The sequence below is a fragment of the Gracilinanus agilis genome, chromosome 2, assembly GCF_016433145.1.
Source record: "Gracilinanus agilis isolate LMUSP501 chromosome 2, AgileGrace, whole genome shotgun sequence".
NCBI classification, from domain to species: Eukaryota; Metazoa; Chordata; class Mammalia; order Didelphimorphia; family Didelphidae; genus Gracilinanus; species Gracilinanus agilis.
In genome coordinates this window covers 152,475,994-152,499,084 of record NC_058131.1, presented here as the reverse complement: position 1 = coordinate 152,499,084, position 23,091 = coordinate 152,475,994, and the positions used below count along the sequence as shown (strand labels likewise).

Below are 23,091 nucleotides of genomic sequence, written 5' to 3'. Positions count from 1 at the left end.
TGTCATGAGGAGAAAGGTTTGGGTTACAAGATTTCAATAATCCTTGGTGATTTAGATGGGAAGACAGAGTCAACTCTGGGCAAAATTTGACCTCCATAGCTCAGATGCATCCCATCTTAATGAGGGTTCAAGTCAGTTCTGTTTATGGGAAGATAAACTCAGATTCTCTATTTGAGGGGTATCCAGGTGACTCAGTAGCTAGGCCTAGAGGTCAAATCTGTGCGACCATGGGCAACTCACGTAACTTCTGCCTCAGTTTCCTCAACTATAAGATGGGGATCATGATAATATTGTGTTTAGGGCTCTATCTTGCTTCAAAAGAATTTGTCACTTAAGCTCTGTTCGTCTCAGATGAAGTTTTTATAAGGGTTAGTGAGGAAATGTGGCCTGGGCTGGTGGAAGTGGAGCTTTTAAAGCCTTCTTTTAAGTTGTTTGAGAGTAGTGGGGCATAGAATTTTATAAAGGAAAAAGTTAAGGTACTTCTGCCCCATTCCCTAGGCTGGGCTTGAGGAGATGGATAGGTGCCCTGGGGTAGCTCTACACAGGAGGAAACTAATGGAATTTCCCTTGATGACGGTTCATTGGAGGGAGACAGGTACCCTGATAAGCACTCAACCTTCCATATGTGTAGGTGTCTGGACCGGAGCCCATTCTGATGTCATTTGTTCCCTGACTTAGGGGTCCCAGTCCCCATCAACAATACCTTTCTTGTAAACTTATTGTAAAGATCAAATGAGATAATATTTGTAAAGTGCTTAGCCTCTTTCTGCAAGACAAATAGGAGGTATAGGAAATGGAATCACTTCCTACTGAAGCAGATCAATATATTTAGCTATATACTCTTGGTATAGAAACAAAAACAATGAACACATAACTAATTATCTAAATGAGTTGGCTTTATATAATCTATAGACTATTAGAAATATAAATTTAAGTTTTTATGTTAAATATGAGAATTCTATAGTAATACTGTGGTTGTCAATTTAAAGATATTATAACAAGTCAAAAATGACTTTTAGTAGTTTTATTTACAAAGATGTAGAAAGAGTGAAAATGAAAAAAGGTAGCTAAAGAGACAGGTTTTAACAAGCCTACTAGCCCTTCTCCTTCCCCACGTCTGATGTATCTTCAGCTAGAATTCCACCAATGCAGTCTCCTCCAAAGCAGGAATCTCCAGAACCAATCTCTCCAGAAGGCCAGCTACTCACTCAGCAAGCTGGAACCAATCTCTCCAGAAGCCATGAAAGGAAGGCCAGCTACTCACCCAGCAAGCCAATGCAGGATCAAGGGAAAGAGTCTCCTCTTTTAGTCCAGCTCACTGACATAGAGTCTCCCAAGATGAACTCCAAAGGAGAAGGCCGAAGGCCAAGTCCCAAGGCGAAGTCCTCCAACACCAAAGTCCAAAGGAGAAGGTACAGGAGTAGTCCTCCAAGAAGCAGTCCAAGAGCCAAGGCTAAAGGTCCAAGGTCAAGTGCAAAACCATCTCCAAAAGCCAAGTCACCACAAGAAGCCCCCTAGATAGGAAGTTCAGGACTTTTTATAGTCCTTTTTCCACATGACTTCCTGCCCCTTCTTCCATTTTATGGGAACCAATTGCAATCTTTAAATTTGCTTAGCATTGCCCAGGGGGTGGTCAGTGGGCTCTGGAGTTGCCACTCACTTTAGTAAGTGACTTGTAAACTCTCTTATTTAATGTTAAGTAGGAGTGTTTAAGTTTTTGGTTAATTGACTTAAATTTTTTTGATTGATAGACGAAGAAAGTTTGATTCACTCTTCACAAGACGTACACGAGGGGCCTTGACTCCAGAGCTTTTAAGAATGCACAGTTCAGTTTGATTACTAACTGTTAGCTGTTCCTCTTGCCTTAGGGAGAAATAGTTTAGAAAACTTAACACAGGAAGTGATGCAGGCTACATGTATTTTGTCTCAAAGGTGAATTTGCTACTGGCTAAATTTTTGTATAATTCTATGGTGGAAAAGGTTACTTATTTATATTTCAAACCTTTCTCTGCCTTGTAGTAGAAGTGCCTTGGTACCAAAACTATTTCCTTCTGGATGCTTGCAATATTTTTTCTTTGATGTGGAAACTAGATTTTGGCTATTACATTCTTTGGACTTCTCTGTTTGGGTTTCTTTTAAGAGGTAACCAGGAGATTTATTCTATTGTTACCTTTCCCTTTGGTTCCAATAAATCTGGGCAGTTTTCCTTTATTATTTTTTTAAACTATAGTATCTAGGCTTTTTTAAAAAATCAAGGTTTTCAGCATTCAGTGATCCTAAATTCTTTCTCTTTAGTTTGTTTCCCATGTCGGTTGTTTATATCCTACATATTATACTTTCTTCTATTTTTCCAATTTCAAAATTTTGTTCTAATTTTTCTTTCAAACTTATGGAGTAATTGATTTGTTTGTACTATTCTAGTCAATTTCTCAAGTAAGTAAGATTCATTATGTTCTCCTCTAACCTACTAATTCTTCTTTTAAATTTCTTCCTCTAGAGCAGTGATTCCCAAAGTGGGTGCTACCGCCCCCTGGTGGGTGCTGCAGCGATCCAGAGAAGTGGTGATGGCCACAGGTGCATTTCTCTTTCCTATTAATTGCTATTAAAATAAAAAAAATTAATTTCCAGGGGGATAAGTAATATTTTTTCTGGAAAGGGGGCAGTAGGCCAAAAAAGTTTGGGAACCACTGCTCTAGAGTTTTTATTTCCTTTTTTTATCTTTTGCTTCATTTCTTTGTAGTGTAATGGGGGTCTGGTATATTTGAAAAGTCCCCCAGCTTGCTCAGCTAAAGCAACTTCTCCAAGTAGAGGATAGATGAAAGATGGTTTCTGGGAGAATGGTTATAATGAGTAAGGAGGTGCCCAGGAGAGACTGGCAACCACCTGTGGACATTCTATAACTGGTTCTGGTTGCCTAACAATATAGTTGAAAGGAACCTTTTTCACTTGGCTGCAAAGCAAGGAGTACCACCATCTTCAAAAAAAAGGCTTTGCATGTTCCAGACCCTTATTACACAGTGTAAGAGTGGAAAGCAAGCCCTGGCATTTTGAAAATTGTCAGTTAGAATGTTGTGGAAGTAGACCCAGTGACTGTTGGAGGAGAGTGAAGACTTCTGGGATTGAACAGCCTGAGGAGCAGTGGGGGGAAGCCAGAGGTGTGGGAGGTGGTGGTGACTGGCTCTGAGACCCTAACAAGTGAGCTTTGGGGGCTCTTCCTTGATATATAAAGAAGACCTGCATTTTCTCCTGATACATTCTGGTTCCTGTGATTCACTGATACCAGCAACAGTGACAACAGTTTGAGGGTGTCCAGACTTCCTTTGGGGAGCTGATCTCCAGACCCACTTGCTTTGGGCATTGCCCACCAGTATCCCTCTTTGTCTAATATCAACCATAGTTTTAGAAAATACAATAGTGGGCACGGGAAAGTGAAGTTTTGTTTGGAGAACACCTGGATCAGATCTTGGGATCTGAATATCCGTGGGTACCTGGCTTAATGAAGGATTTGGGCTTAGGGAATTACCCTGCTCCCTCTTTACTGTGAACCCCTATTCCTATTCCCTCTGTTAGTAGTTCCTGAATTAAACTCTCAAGTTTATCAAATCAGATCTGTGTGAAACTATTGGTGGGAGGCACAGTGTAAGGGTTAGTGAAGGGAGGCAGGCTGATCTCAATTGCTGGGAAGTGAGGGGAAGTTTCTGTGTACCCCAAATGGCACCATCATCTTATTGGGGTTTTACTCATTTTCACTTTGAGGGGACAACATCCCTTTAACCAATCAACCCCAGCGTGACCTTTCCGGGTTCCCGGTTTCTACTCAGAGAACCCCATTTGTCTCCCAGTAACTAGGGGTGGTTGTGAGGGAGGAGGGGTCATTACACAACTTGCTGACTGGTTCCCCACTACACCTCAATCCTCCTAAGAACTCCCTTTGTTACAACAGATATTCATGTAGTCCTTGTAGGAAATCCATCTTTTTCCTTCGAATCTGCTTGCAGTTGTTATGAAGTTAGATTTATGATCCTTTTTTAAAAAAATACTTGTAGGTGATTTTTTTGCCTTACTCTTCTTTTTATCTTCTGAATTGGGTTTTGTGTCAGGGCCAGTGGTCAGTTCTGTTTTGTCTCTCCTCTGATTCCCTTGTGGGCATCTCTACTTCCTGAGTTTAGGCTGTCTACTCTTCTGTATACCCCTCATCTTTGGCTCATCAGGTCCCTTTGCAAGTCATTAGGCCAGAGTGTTAGGGACTTCAGAGCCCAGGATCTTGGGCTGCCAGGTCTGAGCATTTGTGTTACTACTCTGATCTGCTGTCTGTGGATGCTTACTAAGGTTTCTAGAGTTCCTACCCTGTGGCTTGCTAACCAACCTTGGTCTTCCTTAGGAAGCCCTCCATTCTTGCTACCCCGAGACAGATCCTTGAATGCTCTCCATCCTGTCTCAGAGGTAGCACTGACTTTGCTGTGAGGGGAGAGTTCTTTCCTCTTGCCTCCCTTTCACATTCTTTGGTCTAGCCAAACTAGCCTTTTTGCTTTTTCCTACAAGACATTTCATTTCCTCTCTCTGACCCTTCACTTGCCTAGGTTGTTTGGCCTCCTTGAGGGATTAGGTCAGTTTCCTAAATAATGCAGGAATGGATTAATCTACTTCAATTCTACTTTATTCTCTAACCTATTTCATTTATTCAGTCTACTTCAACACTATCCTTCTCCTGGTTAAAGACTTGGTTTTTCTGACTGTTTAATAGTTCTGTGTTTTTTCCAAGTTAATGAAGTGATAAATGAAATGTTTTCCTTTTGCGTTTCTACTCCCACAGTTCTTTCTCTCAATGTGGATAGTATTCTTTCTCACAAATCCCTCAGGATTGTTCTGGATCATCGAGTTGCTATTAGTAGCAAAGTCAATTACATATGATTGTCCCACAGTGTTTCAGTTTCTGTATACAATATTCTTCTGGTTCTGCTCATTTCACTCCGCATGTTTGTGGAGGCCTTTCCAGCTCATATGGAAATCAAGCAAGAGTTTTAGATTTTTCATCGGTAAAATAGACCCTGCATAGAGTTGCTGGGAGGATCAAATATGTGTAGGTGGCTTTGGGGAGTTAGGCAGGCTAAGCTATTATTCATCCCCTGAACCTATGGACCTAGCTGAGCATGCCCAGAATGTTGTGAGGGTTTATTTAGCAGTTTATGTAATAATAGTGTTGGACCTAGCAGGAAGGGCTGGAGGATTCCAAGATGGAATGAAGGAGCAGGAAGTAGGGCTTGTGCTCTGAGAGAGAGACTCCATTAGTGGTTGGCACAAACTGTTGCTAGCCCTGGGAGATCTCAGAGTTAAGGAAATCCTGCATCCAGATACCCTGGGATCCTGAGTGGTGGTGGCTTTCAGCAAGTGGACAAGATCTGCAGAGCTGCACCAAGTGGAGGAGGGGTTTGGGATCTGGTGGACAACATCTCAAGCACACTCTCTACCTGGGTACCTTGGATCAACTTGGCTCTTGGCATCCTGTGATCATCTTTGGATTACTGTGAGAACCCTCAAAGCCACCCTCAGGCCCTTTAGCTATGCTGGTCAAACCTGGCTGGAACCAGGTTTGAAGCAGCCTTCCCAGTGACTCCAGTACTGTTCCTTTGAGCCCTGCCTGGCTTAGGTCAATTAGATTTAAAGTAGTCAAGTCCTCCCCTTGCCCTGTGTTTTGCCCTTTAGGTTTTCTAGTGTAGAATCCCCTAATCCCATACTTTATTTGGTTGCTCATAATTAAACTGTTAAAAACTTTTACCTTTGCCTGCTGGTTCCATAGACCCTGGCCTAGGGTGAGCTGGGTGTCCTTTGGGGCCAACTGCCTTTCCTGTCAGTTAAAAATAGTGAACTCTGGTTGGTCCTGTCTCTCCTTCAACCCAGTGTGTGTACCCACAAACCATTTAGGTCACATTTTAACATTCCTGGTGTCCCATCTTTTTACAAGAAAACTAGTTCCCCATATATTGATGAAGTTATTTTATTTTAAACTTGCCTTAGCACAAAATATGGCAGCTGCCAACAAAAAGGAAAAGTGCCATTCCCCTAGGCTTTTTAGTTTTATGAATGTTAATCTGTTTACCAGCTTGGAATTTTGCCTCTAGGAGTGTCTGTATTCCAAATTTATTGACAGGCTTACGTTTCCTTTCCCCTCCCCTTTTGCCCAAAGATTCTAAATTAGCTCTAAACCCCCAGTTTCATCGTGAACCAAAAGTCTCTTCCACACAAAGAACAATGATCTCTTTATTTTTCAGTATCATATAAAACATGGACAAAGCTTAACATTTCTATTGACCATTAGGATTCAAATTGAATGTAAGAGAAAAAAACAAAGACTTGCCCCAACAACCTTGCCCAAAAAGGGGGAAAAGTTTTAAATAGGGGGTGGGGTGATCATAGGTTTAGTTCTCTACTTCTGGCAAGTTCTTATGGTTGATCTGTCAGTCATTTGTAAAGAGTAGCTTGAAGTCTCACCCATTTGCCATTGCATTTTATTTCTTTCTTCTTAGAATCCTGCAATAGTCTCTGCTTGGGGCAGCTTGGTAGCACAGCAGATAGAGCACCTGGCCAGCAGTTGTAAGGACCTGGGTTCAAATCTTACCCCAGATATTTTCCAGCTCTGTGACCCTGGTCAAGTTACTTGACTCCAATTGCCTAGCCCTTGCTACTCACCTTCTCTTAGAACTGACAATAATTTAGAAGGTAAGAGTTTAAAAAATAAAAATCTCTGCTTGCTTGGTATCTGGGTCTCTTACCCCATCAGGGTCCGTCCCATTCTGGGTACTGTAACTTCAGTACGGAATTTCCTTATGCTGGTAATACTGTCTGAAGACTTCTGTTTCTCCTCCTTGCTTCCCCAGTTCAAGCCATTAGGGGGTTCCAAAATGTGGGCTGCCATCTCTGAAATACAGACTTTTAAAGCTCTATATTAAGAATTCTTAAATTGGGTTTCACTGATCTCTCCAAAGGAGGCTGTGGATGGAGAAGTCTGTGAACATGGATGGGAAAAAAAGCCCCACATTTTTATTTTCACTAGCCTTTGATTTTCTTTGTAATTTCTACATAATTCTATATATAAATTCTAATTATATAAAAAATTACTATTCTGAGATGAGGTCACAGTGATTAATGACAAAAAAGTCTTGCTATATGGATATAAATTATTACCATTATCGCCATGAACAATTGTTATAATAATAATTATCTCTGACAACTGGAGAATAAAAGCATAAAAATAATTAATTAATAAAAATAGCAGCATAAAAGCAGAATAGAAAGCATCCTTCCCCACGTGGCAATCTGCAGTTTTCTGGAGACACAAGATTTCAAAGGCAGCCCGCTACCTGAGCTCGGCGCTTCGCGTCACTTCCGGTATGGTCCTTTTAGTCAATTTCTATGGCCTTGATTGCAGCTCCCGCCTCCTACTATAGTTGACCTAAGATGAGCCAGACTATGACGCTTCCAGTAACCTTCCCAGGAGTCTTAGTCAAAGTGCTCCCGGAGCACCAATGCTTGACGGAGAAAGCTTTGGGGAATAAACGGGTGAGTGGAGAGTCTTTCTCCTCCCCACGGTCCCCCGCGCCTCTGCTGGGAGGTCTTTCCTCTCAGGCAGCAGATAGTCTACTAGGGGGCGGAGCCTGAGAGGCGCTGCTAGCCCGGCTGGGCAGAGATGGCGGCTGCTGTGGCTTTGCGGGCCGCCACCCGGCTTCCCACGTCTTGGGCTGCTGGGACAGGTGAGTCCCGTAGGATCTGGGCGAGGGCGAGGCAGGGGCAGGCAGAAAGCACATGCTTAGGGTCTTTCGAGGTGAGAGGGAGACCCTGGCATGAGGGCGCCATCCTGGGGGTGCAAGGTCGAGGTTTTGTCTCGCGCATCCCCTGGGGGACCCCGGGCTGCTTAGAGGACATTGGGCGGCTTAAGCCTGCCCCAGCCTCCCGGGGCTTGCCGCGCCCCCACCGCCCCCTGGATCCCCGGGCCAGAGGGACTGAGGGAAGCAGAACCCTACCCCAGGCGCGAGGGTGACCTTGGACTCCGTTGACCTGTCTGTGCAATGGGGGCAGGGTGCAGAGCTGTCAATTTTGGAGTCATTGCATAATGATAACAGTAACAATAATAACTCGTGGCCATCTGACCTAAGCGCTTAATGTATGTTATCTCGTTTTATTTTCACCGAAACCTACTTAAGTAGATGTTAGTCCCTTTTTGCAGATGAGGACACCCAAACACAGAGACAATTCAATGTCATTCCGTTTGAGATGGGATTCAAACTCTTTCCAACCCTGGTGTCTTCTTTCCAACCCTGTGCCTCCATTCACCACACTTTATCATTTCTGAATTAAGAATCATTTTTGCCCTTTTATTTTGGATAATTATAATGATTGCTAACATTTATGTAGTGCTTATTGTTAATGCCAAGCTCTTTACATTATATGATTATTACATGTTATGCTTCATGTAAAACTATCAATTACAGTGATCACATTTGATTATTACTTAATGCCATATTACATGTAAAATGACATCATTTACAGTTATCTCATTTAATTATTAAATACGTTATAAAAGGACATCTCATTTACAGTGACCTCATTTGATCCTCATAACAACCCTGGGAGATAGGTGCTATTATCCCATTTTACAGATGAGGAAATTGAGGTAAACAGGTAAAATGATTTGTTCAATTACACACCTTGGCAGTATCTTCTGCAACATTGGAACCTGAGGTCTTCCCAACTCCAGGCATGATTGTATCTATTGCTGCACTGAGTGCAAAGTATCTTTTCCTCTTTTTGAAAGGCCCTTTATTGGTCCCAAGTCTCATTACTGTTTTTCTTAGTCATATCTTCAAATCTAATTTCCTAGTTATTACTTCAATATCTTGAGCTTTCCCAAAGACTCTTTGAAATTATCATCTTGTTAGCTGCTCTTGTCAAAAGTAGCAAACTTGGATCTCAGAAGGATAAGTAAGACTGGAAGTTGCAATTTCAATGAAAGAATTTTAATATTTTTAGCAATTGTGTCTGCCTAATATTATTTAGGGCAGGAATCAACATCCTTTGAAAAGTGCTTTGAAGGATTTCAGCCCCTATTCTGCTCTTCACTGTTGCAGTTAGTGGGGGAAGGAAGCAGTCTTATACTGTTTGAATCTTCTTAAAAGCAGAGTTAAGAAAGGATGGGAGTTAGGAGAGGCCTAGTAAGTTAGGAGAGACATAGTCTTACTGCAGGTCAGCCCTTGTCCATTATTTGATAGGCATGCTCTGTTGTAGGTTATCAAACTGATTTAGAGGATTATATTTTGAGGAAAGTATAGAGACTAGAACTGGAGAGATACCTCTGAGTGTTATCTGCAAGAAGATGATTTCTGAACCCATGGGAGTGGCTATATTCACCAAGAGAGAAAGTATAGAATGAGAAGGGGTTCCATGATAGTCCTGGGGGATGTCCACATTTAGTGATCCTAGGTTATAGATGATAATCTAGAAAAGGAGAATAAGGAATTAATTAAAAAAATTTTTTTTTAATTTTTAAAGTTTTTCCATGGTTCTATCATTCATGTTTTCTCCCTCCCCTCATGCCTCCCCCCTCCTGGAATTGACAAGCAATTCCACTGGATTATACATATATATACATATGTATGTATATATGTGTATTATATATATATACATATATAATTTCCATATTATTAATTTTTGTAAAAGAGCAATACTTTAAAACCAAAACGCCACATCACATACCCAGATAAACAAGTGATAAATCACATGTTTTCTTCTGGATTTCTACTCCCACAGTTCTTTCTCTAGATGTGGATAGCATTCTTTCTCACAAATCCCACAGAATTGTCCTGGATTATTGCATTGCTGTCAGTAGCAAACTCAATTACATTTGGTCATCCCACAATGTTACAGTCTTTGTGTATAATGTTCTCCTGGTTCTACTTATTTTGCTGCACTGATAGAATTCCATCAATTCATCATTCCTTATAGCACAATAGTATTCTATCACCTTCACATACCAAAATTTGTTCAGCCATTCCCCAGTCGAGGGGCATCCCCTCATTTTCCAATTTTTTGCTACCACAAAGAGTGCAACTATTAATATTTTTGAACAAACAGGTCCTTGTCTAGTTTTTTTATTTCTTTGGGATACATACCTAGTAGTGGTATTGCTGGATCAAAGGGCATGCATTCTTTTAAAACCTTTTGGGCATGATTTAAGGAATTCATTTTTAACTATAATTTTTTTTCTATTTCTTTTTTAGGGTATTTATGGACAAGGCAGCTTTACCCAACTACATTACCTGTGATTTCCAGTTTTACTTCGAGGGTCCCCCCTTACAATGGTGAGAGGTTCAGTAATTAAATTGGCTTTTTTATTTTGGATTGAGCTCTGATATAACTTCCCAGATGCTGCACTGGATAGAATGCTGGTGTTAGAGTCAAGAAGACTCATCTTTCTAAACTGAGACATTTAATCTCAGATACCTATTACTTCTGTGACTGAGCAAGCCACTTAAATGAGCTGGAGAAGGAAATGGCAGACTACTTCAATATCTTTGCTAAGAAAACCCCAAATGGGATCGCAAAGAATTGGTGAACAGACATATGTTATTCTGGTCTTAACTATTAAAATCATAGATTCTTTACACAGGAAGGGAACTTATAATTCAAATTTAGACTCATATTAAAGTGAAATAAACTTTTCTGGCAGAATCTCTTTTCCTGTGTAAGGAGGCTTCTTCTAGTGATCTTTTTGTGCAGTTCAGGATTAAGTAAGCAGAAAGATGCTTACTCTAGTTCTTCTTTGGATTTATTGATATTTATTCATCCCACTGCCCTTTTTTTAATCTTTGTTGCAGTATATATGAAAGAGCTGAACTTCTACAGGATATGCAAGATCTTAATGAGTCCTTTAGCATAATTTGAGTTCTGGAAAGTCCCACAGATTTAAAAAATGATGCCTAGCTTCAGGCTGAAAACTTGATACTGTTATAAGGAAGAGAGGGTTTTAGCAAGAGAGGTTGGTCTGCAGGGGAGAGTTGCAGGAGGATAAAGATTCTAGAATGTGAAAGTAGGGGTCAGACAGTTAACTCAGGTCTCTCTGGAGGTTTCTGGAGAGGGTGGCTGCTTTTCCTTAGTGGCTGATTCTATTCCCCATCCTATCTGCTGCCTTGCTGTTGTCTGCTGTGTTTCCTTATGATCCTGAACATCTGGCTATCTGACTGTAAGACCAGGTATGGGTTCCTTTTGGATCTAGGACCTTTCCTTGAGCCCTGCCAAACTGCCACAGACCACTACCTCTAATACCACCTAAGGGGGTAGCGGGGTTAGTGCAGATTTAAGTAGAGCAGGGATTGGGTTTTCTTTAGGTCAGAGAGGTGAGGGTTAGTGTAGATTGAACTCTCTGAAGACTTTTCATGAGGGGACAAATTAGAACTAGGAAATTTTAGTTAGTTGACATTAGTATTAGGGTTATCCTAATTCCCATTTATCCTTTCCTCTTAGAATAAACACAACTTCCCTGTCACTAAGTGGTCTGTGTGTTTTGGTCTCAGACCAGGCTCTGCCTGGACTGGGTTCTGTTGGCCTTCCCAAACCACAGTTAATATCCTGATACTGGCCCAATTCTATCCATCATATCCCATCTCCAATACAACCCTAATTACAATATTCATTTTCATAGCTTTTGGATATAGCTTTCATGAATAGTTGGTATATTAGCATCAGCATTGAAAATTACTTCTTAAGCCATTATTTCTGAACGTTGCTATATTGGAGCTATTCAGAAGAATTATATAAATAATAGGGTTTTTAAAAGATCATCCAGTTTTAACATTTTTCATTGGCAATATTAATAGTTATGGAATACCTTGATATACGTTTTGTTCTCTCTACAGGTAGTTTTGTATGTCAAGGAGCCAGGAGTTATCATTATACCAACTTGGCCCATGCCTTCCAGACTCAGTGTTGTATTTCTGCTCCTGGCACATTGATAGGACAACAAAGACACTATAGTTTCTTCACTAAATGTAAGTATAATAATACATAAAAACTGAGAATTTAACAAGAATGAGAAAAGTAAAGATTTTTTGGGTCTTAAATCTTGTCTTTAATTGCTTTGCTTTGGGGTTAATTGTTTAAAGATGCTCACATTACATTTGGATGCCAAAGACTTGGTTGAAAGATGAAAAGCCTGTATGACTGGGTTGTTGGTCAAGTATATGAGAGGAGCTTGGGAAATCTTACCCACAGTTTTGATGCAGTTTCAAATAATACGTTTTCTCTAGAAGTAGAAAGGCAGGGTCTCGGGGTCCTAAAATAGAGTAAAACAGTTTATGTGGAGAAATATGGATCACTAAGATCAAAATTTGCCCTGCCTCCCCCCCTCCCTTTTTCTCAGAATTAATAAGTTCCAAAGCATAAGAGTGGTAACTAGGATTAAGTAACTTGTTTAACACCAAAAATGTGTCCAATTTGCAATAAAAGAACTGAGGCAGAGCTGTGATCTGATAACTATTAAAAGGACCTGGTCCCCTTTCATGAATGAGACCTCAGATCTTCCTCAAGACCTGAGATGTCTTCTTGCTCTACAGTATACATTTTATAACCTTCAGGTTCCAGACAGTCCAGCAAGATAGCAAATTCTCATTGGTGGTCTCAAGGTCACAGTGGTGGTCTTGAGACAATGGGCAGAAGTTGGGCAATCACCTAGCAAGCAGAATCTCACCTCATGTTGGACATTCGAGGGAAATGACAAAGGATCATGGGGCTCCTAAACCAACTTGCAGACTTTACCAGACTTTCCATGGGTGGTCACAGGAGAGGTAAGGTAAGGGTCATCCCCCTCATGGGATAGATAGGGTGTATGACTGTTGCTGACTAAGGGGTCGTTATCTGTATATATTTATCTCCTGAAGTTAGGTGAAGAGAATATGTCAGAGGGTGGAGGTTTAGAGGTCTGGATGACCTTCTTCATGTTGGCATTTACTCATTAGGCCACATGGATGAAGGTCCTCTGGCTTGGACATTTTTATGGATGAGTAAATACATGCATGACTCATCATATACAGTCTTAAACCCGCTTTTTAATGGATTAAGATGTCTTATATAAGAAAGAATTCCTTTACCCTAATGTGAGTATGATATGGATCCAAATCTATATGATTAAACTTGTCCGACTACATCTGCATATAGGTATATTGAATAATCACTTAATGTAATTATTCTAAATAGAATAATACTGATTGAAATAAACTAGGGATAGATCATAACAAACTATGGATACATCATGGAAAAGTATTGTGGGCATTTGGCACCAGGTTGGGCTGGAATTCTACCAAATCAACATGGAGGACACCATCAAATTCGAGAAAGGTGGCGATGTTGGATGCAATTTGGCAGATAAGGTAGTTAGTGTAGGTTGGGCATTCAGTATCCAGGTTTCTGGTACTAGTGTGGCTGGCTTCGTGATCTATCATGAAGACACAACCACAGTTCTCTAGGGGAGGTAAGTGGTGAGAGTGTAAGTGGATAGAGTGATAAGATGCAGCTGTAGCTGGAGAAACCTGGTGGGCTGAGTAGATTAACATCTCTGGCTTTGCCTTCTTGCTATGGTGGACATGAGCACTGGAATGGAGTGGGAATCAGTTTTACCATCAAATCTGGAAAAACAAGAAGCCTTGAAGATCGCTGCAGTGATTAAGCTTCAGAGTCCTGGCCACGAGCAGGTTGATAAGCAGTGTAGCGCCCACCAGTGATAAGCCGGTAGTTCCAGCATGCAGTTTGCTAGCGATGGGGGGTCCAGGTCTAGAAACACTGCCCAAACAACCTGCTTGCCAGCCTCTGTTTCGCTGAAGAAGATATTGAATATAATTTCTTCCCCAGTGCTTTTGTCACTTAGCACCTGATGGTCATGATATCCGGATACTGTGTCCAGGGAATGTGGCTCTTGACAGGCTTGGCCAGTGTGGATATGGGCCTGAGCAACATAGATAGCAGTCCTTACTGGAGAGACCGCTGATAAAAGAAAGCTCGGCCCCAAGGCAGATGGCAGAGAATCCAGCTCTGATACAGCTGTGGGGGGATGGCGAGGCCCGGAGATGCTTAGTTTATTCAAGTAGTAGTGCCCAGGGACCAAGAGGGACCAGAGGCAGGGAGATGGTAAGGCCTGGAATGGAGTTGTTGTTGACTCATGCCATCTAGGCCCTGTGAGCAATCAAATAGCCTGGGCAAAGGGGAAGGTGTGGTGTGGGCAGCTCTTCCTACTGCCCAGGGATCCTTGATGGGTTCCGGGATGACTGTGCCAGGGGAGGGGCAAAGCTGGGAGTGTTCTGGATAACTGTATTCAACAGTAAACCTTTGGTTTTTAACCCTACTTGCTAAAGATCTTTATGAAATCCAAGGTTATCTCGAATATGTTTTGATGGCAAATGTTTTCTTCATGCTTGTCCTTGCCCCAATGGAATGTAAGGCAGGACTGTTTCATATTCATCTTTGTATCTCCAACATTTGGCAGGGTACCTAGACCATAGTAGGCACTTAATAAACGTATATGGATTAATTGTATCACCCAGAAGTCCCTTTTAAAAGGCTTTCTAGGAGACGGGTCGATAACTCATAAAACCTTTCCTTCACAGTGACGGCAGAAGAGCTATGGAAAGGGGTCTTAGCCGAGTCTGGTGCTGGAGCCAGGAAAGGAAGAGGGAAAAGGACCAAGAAGAAGAGGAAAAGGGACCTCAACAGGGGACAGATTATTGGTGAAGGTACATTTGTTTGTTCTGGTTTAGTTGTCTTTTCATTATTATCAGTAATCATTAAGATCTTTAAGAAACCAGACTGGGGCTATGAGTGCTTACTGGGCTACCTTCACCCTCATCTCAGTTTTCTTGAAAAAGTAGGAGGATATGAGTGTGGGGCCCCTGAGCTGTCCCACTGGGGGCTGAAAAAAAGACAGGGCTGGGGAGCGAGAAACAAGCCTTTGTTCCAAAGCAAATCAGGGTGGGAGTCAGTCATGGAGATGTAAAGTACTTGTACTTTTGTCTCTGTGTGTTTGTAGAGAATGTGAGCTGTTTAGGATGGAATCTTTATCTGCCAGTGGGTTGTGCATGCATCTGGCTGCTTGACATGGGAGAGGGGCTTGCCTTGCTTATTGAATCTGGGGGTCCTGAGGCTCCTGCAAGCAGAGAGGAGACCCCTGGAACTTGGGTTTAATGTGTTGTCTGTTTTACTCCCTTCTTTCTTTTCTTCTTAGCCATTTGCCATCTGGCTTCTGACCTCAACTGAATCTGCTTTCTCCAAGTTACCAGTGATCTCTTAATTCCCAATTTTGATGGTCTTTTCTCAGTCTTAAATCCTTCTTGACCTGTCTGTTGTGTTTAATGCTGGATACTTCTGGATATGCTCTCCTGTTCTGGTTTTCATGATATATTATTCTCTCCTGGATTGACTTTTGTCTGTCTGATTGCTCTTTTTTCTGTCTCCTTTTATGACTTGTTATCTTTATCTTGCCTTTCATTTTTTTTTGTTCCCAAACTTCTTTCCTACGTCCTCTTTTCTCTCTCTCTATTCTTTAAAAAAAAGAAAAGATTTTATTTATTTTTTGTTAAATTTTGCATCCTAGATCATGTCCCTCTCTCCCAGTCATACTAGAGAAGACCAACATTTGGTATCAATATCTCTGGAACCATAAAATAATATTGTAATATTGAAAAATTAATATTATGCCAGGGGTAATATTCTAAATGCGATATTTAGAAATTAGTTTGGAAATATAATATTAGTAAAAAAAATTGGTGTGGTCGCCATTTATAAAATAATTAACCCTTAAGCCACAAGGATGATAGTAGCTTTTAACAATTACATTTTAATATAAATATAGTCTAAGAAAGAAATAAAGGGGGAAAGAAATAAAAAAAAAATATTTCCTAGACTACCAGCCCATGAGAGTGTCTTCTGCCCGAGCCACCAATCTCCATAGAGAAAAAAGCCCCATTCTCCAGTTCAAAAAAAACCCCTTCTCTTCACATCACTTCCTTTCACTGTGGGCTGGTCTAACACATCTCAGGAATCAAAGTCTCTCTGACCTGGACTTGTAACCCTATGTTCAGGTTCATGCTCCTAGGGCTTGCTTGGATGAGCAGAAAGTTCATGACCGTGGGAAGAAGGGCTTCCCTTTCCACAATATACTTCTATAAATAAGTTCTTTCTCTGGACATGGATAGCATAAGTCCTTCATATTACACACAAAAGCTTGGTCATTCACAATTTCTCTTTGAACAAATATTGCTGTTACTATGTATAATATTCTCTTGGTTCTTCTCATTTCATTCTGCATTATTTCATGCAAATCTCTTCATGCTCTTCTAAAACCAAACTGATTGTCATAGTAGTATTCTATCACAATCAAATACCACAACTTATTCATCCATTCCCCCAATTGATGGGCATCCCCTTACTTTCCAGTTCTTTGCTGCCACAAAGAGAGCTACTATAAATATTTTAGAACATATATATTCTTTTTCTTTTTCCCTGATTGCTTTGGGAAACTAATAGTGCTGTTGCTCAAAGGATAAACACAGTTTATAATTCTGGGAATGATTCCAATATGTTCTCCAAAATGGTTGGATCAGTTCAGAATTCCACCAGCAGTGAATTAGTGTCCTGATTTTTCCACATCCCGTCCATCATTTGCCATTTTCCTCTTCTGTCATTTTAGCCAAACTGATAGGTGTGAGATGGTACCTTAGAGTTGTTTTAATTTCCATTTCTCTAATCAGTAATGATTTACAGCATTTTTTTATATGACTATAGATAGATAGTCTTGATTTCTTATCTGAAAACTGCCTGTTTATATCCTTTGTCCATTTGTCAATTGGAAAATGACTCATATTCTTATAAATTTGACTTAGTTCTCCATAAATTTTTTTTAAACCTTAAAAAAAAATTTTTTTTAAACCCTTAACTTCTATGTATTGGCTCCTAGGTGAAAGAGTGGTAAGGGTGGGCAATGGGGATCAAATGACTTGCCCAGGGTCACACAGCTGGGAAATGTCTGAGGCCAGATTTGAACCTAGGACCTCCCGTCTCTAGGCCTGACTCTCAATCCACTGAGCTGCCCAGCTGCCCCCAAGTTCTCCATATATTTTATTTTATTTTATTTTATTTTTTTAAACCCTTAACTTCTGTGTATTAGCTCATAGGTGGAAGAGTGGTAAGGGTGGGCAATGGGGGTCAAGTGACTTGCCCAGGGTCTGTTATAATAAAATGATACTACTCTACTAGATGTATGTAGATGAAGTATAGAGAGAGGATGGGTTGACACCTCTCTCCTTTATAACAGTTGCCCAGGCAGGCTCCTTTAGGTCAATGGATGATATCCCTTCGGGACCCACCTGGGGTTAATTAATATTATATAATGGGTAACTTGTTGGTATCTAACTGCGTCTCTCCCTTCCCAAAGAAGCTTTGAATAACCACTTCAGGAAGGCACTTCAAAACTTTGATTGTATTTAACAAAGGAGGATAACAGGATGGGATAGAGGTATTGGGAGACCCTAATTAAAATGATAATGATGAATTTCTAAACTGTAGGCAAGTGAATGAATTAAGCTGATTAGCTTCTCTCTGGTACAGCCTGGCCACAGCCAAACCAGAGCAGGCAAACTGCTGTATAATCTTTCAGCTTCTTCTTCACTAGATGAAATGCCTAACTAGTTTGAGATATCCACCCCTTTCCACCCTCTTCTTCTTCTCCTGCCCACTTCCCAGATCCCTCCCGGGCCCTGGGAAGCCTAGATATCTAAGATGATTGACTTCCTAATATCTAGGGGCAGTAGAATCAGAGATGGTGGTCTGGGTACAGGTTGTTGATGGTACAGGAACTACAGGAGGAGCTTGCAAGGTTGAGTCTGCAAGTCTCAATCCCACAAAAGACCAGGATCCACAGATCTCAGGTCTCAGGGACAGAAAGGAACCCCTGCCAGGGCTGCCAGGGTGTTTTATACCCCCCTGGGCCAACTGCCCTTTCCTGTGTCCTCACGGCCCTCTGGGAACATTCCAACATCCAACGGATCCACCTGTCAATCACAGAGTGAACTCCTGGCTCCCAGAGAGTCAATATAACAGGTCACACAGCTAGGAAGTGTCTGAGGCCAGATTTGAACCTAGGACCTCCCGTCTCTAGGCCTGGTTCTCAATCCACTGAGCTACCCAGCTGCCCCCCTCCATATATTTTAGATATGAAGTCTTTATCTGAGAAACTGGCTATAAAGTTTTCTCCCCAATTTTCTGCTTTCCTTCTAATCTTGGTTACATTGGTTTTGTTTCTTTTTAATTTAATTAATCAGAATTATTCATTTTACATCCTTTTATCTCTACATCTTGCTTATTTACAAAATATTCTTTTGTCCATAAATCTATACTCTTCTAATTGTGTTTTATGACTCTATCACGTATCCATTTTGACCTTATCTTGGTAAATGGTGTGAGATATTGGTCTAAACCTAGTTTCTGCCAGGCTGCTTTCCAGTTTTCTTGGCAATTTTTACTAAATAGTGAGTTCTTACCCCAAAAGCTTAGATCTTTTGTTTATCATGAGGTTTCTGTAATAATTTACTACTGTGTATTGTGTAGCTCCTCTATTTCACTTTTCTACTATTCTATTTTTTAGCCAATATCAGATAGTTTTGATAATTACTTCCTTATAATACAGTTGCAGAGTTTGTACTACTAGACCTCTTTCCTCTGAATTTTCTTTCATTAATTTCTTTGACATTCTTGGCCTTTTGGTCTTTGAAATGAATTTTGTTGTTATTTTTTCCTAGCTCATAAAGTAATTTTTTGGTAGTTTAAGTGGGATGGCAATGAATAAATAGATTAGCTTAAGTGGAATTGTCACTTCTATTATATTGGCTTGACCCACCCATGAACAATTAATATTTCTCCGATTATTTAAATTTTACTATTTGTATAAATTGTGTTATACAATTATATTCCTGGGTTTGTCTTAGCTGGTATACTTGCAAGTATTTTATATTGTCTGTGGTTATTTTAAATGAAATATCTCTTCTTGGAGGCCTTTGTTGGTGATAAGTAGAAATACTGATGATTTATGTGGATTTATTTTATGTACTGCTACTTTGCTAAAATATATGCTCTTTCTCAATAACTTCATCAGCTCCCTTTGATTTAACTATCATCTCTTTGTAGATGATTTCAAGATCTATAGATCCAGTCTCATTCTTTCCCTGAGTTTTAGTCCCATGGCCCCAGTTTTCTGTTAAACTTTTCTCACTATGCTCTGGAGATGTTTTAGTCTCAATCTTTCAAAACTGAACTCATTATCTTTCCCCTAAACCTTTCCCTATCACGAATTTCTCTCTGCCAGGTTCTATCATGACCTTGATAATATTTTGGACTCCTAACCCTCCTTTACCTCATCTAGCCAATTAGTTGTCAAATCTTGCTTGACCTTCTTGCTATTCTGCCAAGACACTCCATATTCTGTCTGTCTTGCACCACCTTTCCTGCATACCTGTGATGCACTCTTTTTCCTTCCTCTGTCTCACAGAATTCTTTGATTTCTTGAGGATGCAGCTAAAGTACCATCTTCTGCAGAAAGACTTTCTTGATTCTTCCAACTGCTGGTGCCTTTCCTCCCAAACTATTTTGTATTTAACTTTGTGTATATCTGTATTTATTAGCTTTATGTTGTGTGTATTTTATATGTTAAGTGTTCTCTTCTCCATTTGGAATGTAAATTCCTTATGAGTAGGAATTGTTACATTTTTTATATTTCTATCTATAGCTTTGCATGTGGTGCCTGGCTCCCAGTAGACACATAAATATTTCATTGATTGATTTGCTATAGAAGTTTTTAAAAATCTAGATTTTTAATTATAAGACAAATAATTTTCTTTCTATCTTATCTTAAGGGCGTTCTGGTTTCCTATGGCCTGGTTTGAATGCCCCTGTTTTAAAACAGGGCATGATTCAGTCAGTTGGCCAAAGAGGCAAAGAAGAACAGGAAAAGATGCAGGCCGAAATGATCCAACAGAGAGACGAGTGGGAGAAAAAGAGAAAAAGGAAGATTAAACGGGAGAGAGGTTGGACTGGAAGTTCTTGGGGAGGAATCAGTTTAGGACCCCCAGATCCTGGTCCTAATGGAGGTAATGCTATCTCTTTTTTGTTTTTCTCATAGAATATGTTTACCTTTATGATCCAAGAATGTATTTACTTCTGAAATTGTAAATGCTTTCATTTTCATTTTAAGAAAATAATTTGTATTGAACCTCACATATCAGTAAGAAAACATTTGAATATATTTGGCCAATTTTGATTACTTTTGTTTTTTAATAGACCCTAAATAGATCTTCTCCATTCACTTTGTGTATGATCAGGGAATAAATCACAGAATTTCAAGACTGGTAGAATCCTCAAAGAATGTGTTCTAACTTCCTCATGTTAAGGATGAGGATACTGAGGCCCAGAGAGGTGAAATTATTTGCTTAAGATATTATATTAGTAAGAAGCACAGTAAATGGATGCTTTCTGCTATTTTGGTTTATACTCTACATTGATCAGTCATTGAAGGAGATAACTCATAAAATGTTCACTATCTTTATAGAATTTAGAAAGGCTTTTGCAGGGATGTCTCAGGTCTCTTTAAAATAATCACAAAAAGTAGTCACTGAGATTTCATAACTTTTTTTATTTTATAGATTGTTTTCAATGTACATGTTGTTTAGACTAAGATACACATTTGAGAAAGAGCTAGAAAATGAGGCGAGAGAAGCACAACTGATGGGTGACATGTAAAAAGATGTAAAGGAAGATCCCCAGCATGTTGGGCATGGTCCTCTGTGGGAATCTGTGAAACAACATGGGGGGAAATTGCATAGAATAAATTCACTAAGTAGGTTTATGCCAATGGAGGATGGCTTTGAAGTACATTATCCTCTAGTAAGAAAAACCCAAGTCCTTCTGACTCCAAGCATTGTGCTTTGTCCACGGAGCCACCACGCTGCCCTTCTTGCTTTTGCTTCTTAACATTTTATGATCTCAGGCGGCTAGGTGATTCCTGATAGAGAGCCAAGCCTGGAGATGCAAGGTCCCGAGTTCAAATCTGGACTCAAATACTTCTGCCTGTGTGACCTTGGACAAGTCACTTAACTCCCATTGTTTATGTAGTCCTTACTACCCAACGTTCTGTAGTTTATCATCCTTTAGAGAGTAGCCTAGAGCATTGCAAGTGGGAGGAGTTTCTCTAGGCTCTTTCAGTCAGGGCTTCCCCCAAGCCTTTCTGACTCAGAGGCTACTCTTCAGCCATGTTGCCTGCCCAGAAAGTGAAGGTGGATTATAAAAACAAGCTTAAGTCAACTTTCCCAGAAAATCAGACTTCCTGACACTCTGATGCTCTTTCTGCCATACTTAGGATTTTTAACCTGAATTCTATTATCTTGGCTTTAAAAAAAATACTTTAGTAACTCATTTGGTTATCATTGGTTTTCTTTGTAGTCTTATATGTTTTATTTTGTGTTTCTAAAAACATGGTTCTGAGCAGGAGTCCCTAAACGTCACTAGACTGCTTGCTAAAGGTATCTAAGACACAGAGAAGGTGAAAATCCCTTGTACCATACTATATATACCTCTTTGGTTCTTAATTTTTTTAATCCACAAAAGGAGACAAGAAAAAAGAACACAACCCTTCCCTTCTGTCTTAGAACTGATAGTAATTATTGGTTCTCAGGCAAAAGATCAGTAAGCACTGGGCAGTTGGGGTTAAGTGATTGTGTATTTTTTTTTTTTAAACCCTTAACTTCTGTGTATTGGCTACTTGGCGGAAGAGTGGTAAGGGTGGGCAATGGGGGTCAAGTGACTTGCCCAGGGTCACACAGCTGGGAAGTGTCTGAGGCTGGATTTGAACCTAGGACCTCCTATCTCTAGGTCTGGCTCTCAATCCACTGAGCTACCCAGCTGCCCCCTTGTGTATTTTTTAAAAAGTGTATTGATGTAACTTTTTTGTATCATTATCAATACTAACTCCTTCCTTCCACAAATAGAAGCCCTTCCTTATAACAAATACCTGTAGCTGACCAAAGCAGGCCAATGCTCGGTTATGTCTGAAAGCATATGCCGTGTTCTGACCTCTGATCTGTCATCTCTGTCAGGAGGTGAGATGGCTCGCTTCATCTTTGGTCCCCAGAAATCATGAATCCCAGCACCGATCAGATTTCTGAAGCTTTACAAGGTGTTTTCTTTTACATGATTGTGGATAATTGTATAAATTGTTCTCCTGGGTCTGCCCACTTCACTCTGCATCAATTCATACAAGTCAGGTTTCCCTTAAGCCATTTATTTCCCATAAACTTTCTGGCAATAACCTTCCATTATATGTCTTTCTACTCCATAATTCGTTCAGTTGTTCCCCACTTTGTTTTTGTTTCTTTGCTACTAAGAAAAAATGCTGATTTTCCTCATAAAGCCTATGTCTCATCCCTTTGTTTCCTGTTTATCGAGCTCTGGGGGCTCCCTATTGCCTTTGTAGAAGCAGTGAAAGGGGCAGTAGGTAGTGTTGGACTCAGATTCAAGAAGCTTGGATTTGAATCCTGCCTCAGACTGTGTAAATAGAATTAGCAATTTACTTAGGTTGCTTTCTGCTTTATGGCCATTTTTTAAGAGAGATGCCTAGTTGGAATAATGATTTGGAATATGAACTATTATGTAGGCAAATTTACATAAATATCTTCTTTTATCTCAACAGAAACTTACGAAGATTTTGATACCAGAATAATTGAGGTAAGCTTTTATTTGTCAAGCATTCAAAAAACATTTTCAATGTATAATACCTGTGGACCTCTCACCTCTAAAAAACTATTGATTACTGGTGTCTTTTAATTTTTTTTCTTTTGAATCTCACTTCATATTATATCCTGCCACTTTACTGAAGTTAAAATTTGGATGTTCAAATGTCAAAAATTCCAGAGTCAAAATGTTCAAATTTTGGAGTCAGAATATCAGAGTTGAAAAATGAACATGTTAAAGTCATCATTTGGAAGTTAAAATGTTAAAATTTGAAAGTAGTTT

At 40.1% G+C, this 23,091-nt stretch overlaps 1 protein-coding gene across 1 annotated transcript in view; it reads left to right on the top strand.

Moving 5' to 3' along the window:
• Positions 1–7,675: 7,675 nt before the first annotated feature.
• The window catches only part of MRPS5 (mitochondrial ribosomal protein S5), a 28,642-nt gene continuing 13,226 nt past the window's right edge, over positions 7,676–23,091 (top strand). Inside the window, exons 1-6 of the mRNA XM_044660785.1 lie at positions 7,676–7,748; positions 10,272–10,352; positions 11,907–12,038; positions 14,646–14,771; positions 19,941–20,174; positions 22,769–22,803. Of these exons, the coding sequence (XP_044516720.1) occupies positions 7,685–7,748; positions 10,272–10,352; positions 11,907–12,038; positions 14,646–14,771; positions 19,941–20,174; positions 22,769–22,803 (672 nt within the window). The 5' untranslated portion in view covers positions 7,676–7,684. The remainder of the gene's footprint in view (positions 7,749–10,271; positions 10,353–11,906; positions 12,039–14,645; positions 14,772–19,940; positions 20,175–22,768; positions 22,804–23,091) is intronic.